The sequence below is a fragment of the Plasmopara halstedii genome (genome assembly GCF_900000015.1).
Source record: "Plasmopara halstedii genome assembly, contig: Scaffold_323, whole genome shotgun sequence".
Classification (NCBI taxonomy): domain Eukaryota; phylum Oomycota; class Peronosporomycetes; order Peronosporales; family Peronosporaceae; genus Plasmopara; species Plasmopara halstedii.
The window spans coordinates 514,254-515,006 of NW_020187244.1; the positions used below are offsets into that span (position 1 = coordinate 514,254).

The 753-nt window shown below is 52.3% G+C and overlaps 1 protein-coding gene across 1 annotated transcript; it reads left to right on the plus strand.

Annotated features, from left to right (window-relative positions):
• Window positions 1–156: 156 nt before the first annotated feature.
• On the plus strand, window positions 157–663 carry PHALS_08598 (FOG: Transposon-encoded proteins with TYA, reverse transcriptase, integrase domains in various combinations; the record flags this gene model as incomplete). The annotated part of the gene is made up of 2 exons (XM_024723976.1): window positions 157–400; window positions 473–663. The coding sequence occupies 2 exons, from the start codon at window positions 157–159 to the stop codon at window positions 661–663; spliced, it is 435 nt and encodes a 144-aa protein (XP_024574899.1).
• Window positions 664–753: the final 90 nt, after the last annotated feature.

The following is a 753-nucleotide window of genomic DNA, read 5'->3' on the forward strand; positions in this document are numbered from 1 at the left end:
ATCACGCAAGACTCACTGACGCAGGATTCAAGCAGTGTATCAGCGACACGGGCATGTACTTCAAGCGCGAGGAAGAAGTCTTGACAGTGGTCGGCGTCTACGTCGACGATCTCCTTGTTATAGCAACAAGAGCTGCAGCAGCAATTTTTCGTGTTGATGGCATCGCATTCGATCGAGAATCTTGGACCAGTGTCGAAGTTTCTCGGTATAAGAGTGACGGCACTCGACACGCACGCATATGTCCTTGACCAGGAGGAGGCTATTGGCGAGCTGTTGCGTGAGCACGGCATGGCTTCGGCCAACCCCACGCGGACGCCTATTGGTGACGATTGCTACGAAGAAGTCACGCCAGATAGTGCGCTGTTGCAGGAAAACCCAGAATTTGGGTCACCAAGTGTTCGTTCGTTTTAGTCGCTGGTCGGCAGTTTGCTATGGATTTCACGATGCACGTGTTCAGACATTGCGTTTGCAGTTTACAAAGCCACGCGCCAGACACATGCACCGCGCGTTCGAGACTGGAAACTTGCGAAGAGGATAGCGCGCTATCTTAGTGGCAGCAAGGCGATGCGGCTTGAAATGCGCACTAATACCGACCGCAACGAACAAATAACGCTCGATTCTTACAGTGATGCCGACTTTGCTGCCGACAAGGGAGACAGATAATCGCTCACTGGTGCCATCGTTTTGCTAAATGTGATGCCTGTAAGCTGGGCAGCCAAGAAACAAGGTGGCGTCTCTCTCTCGACTATGGAG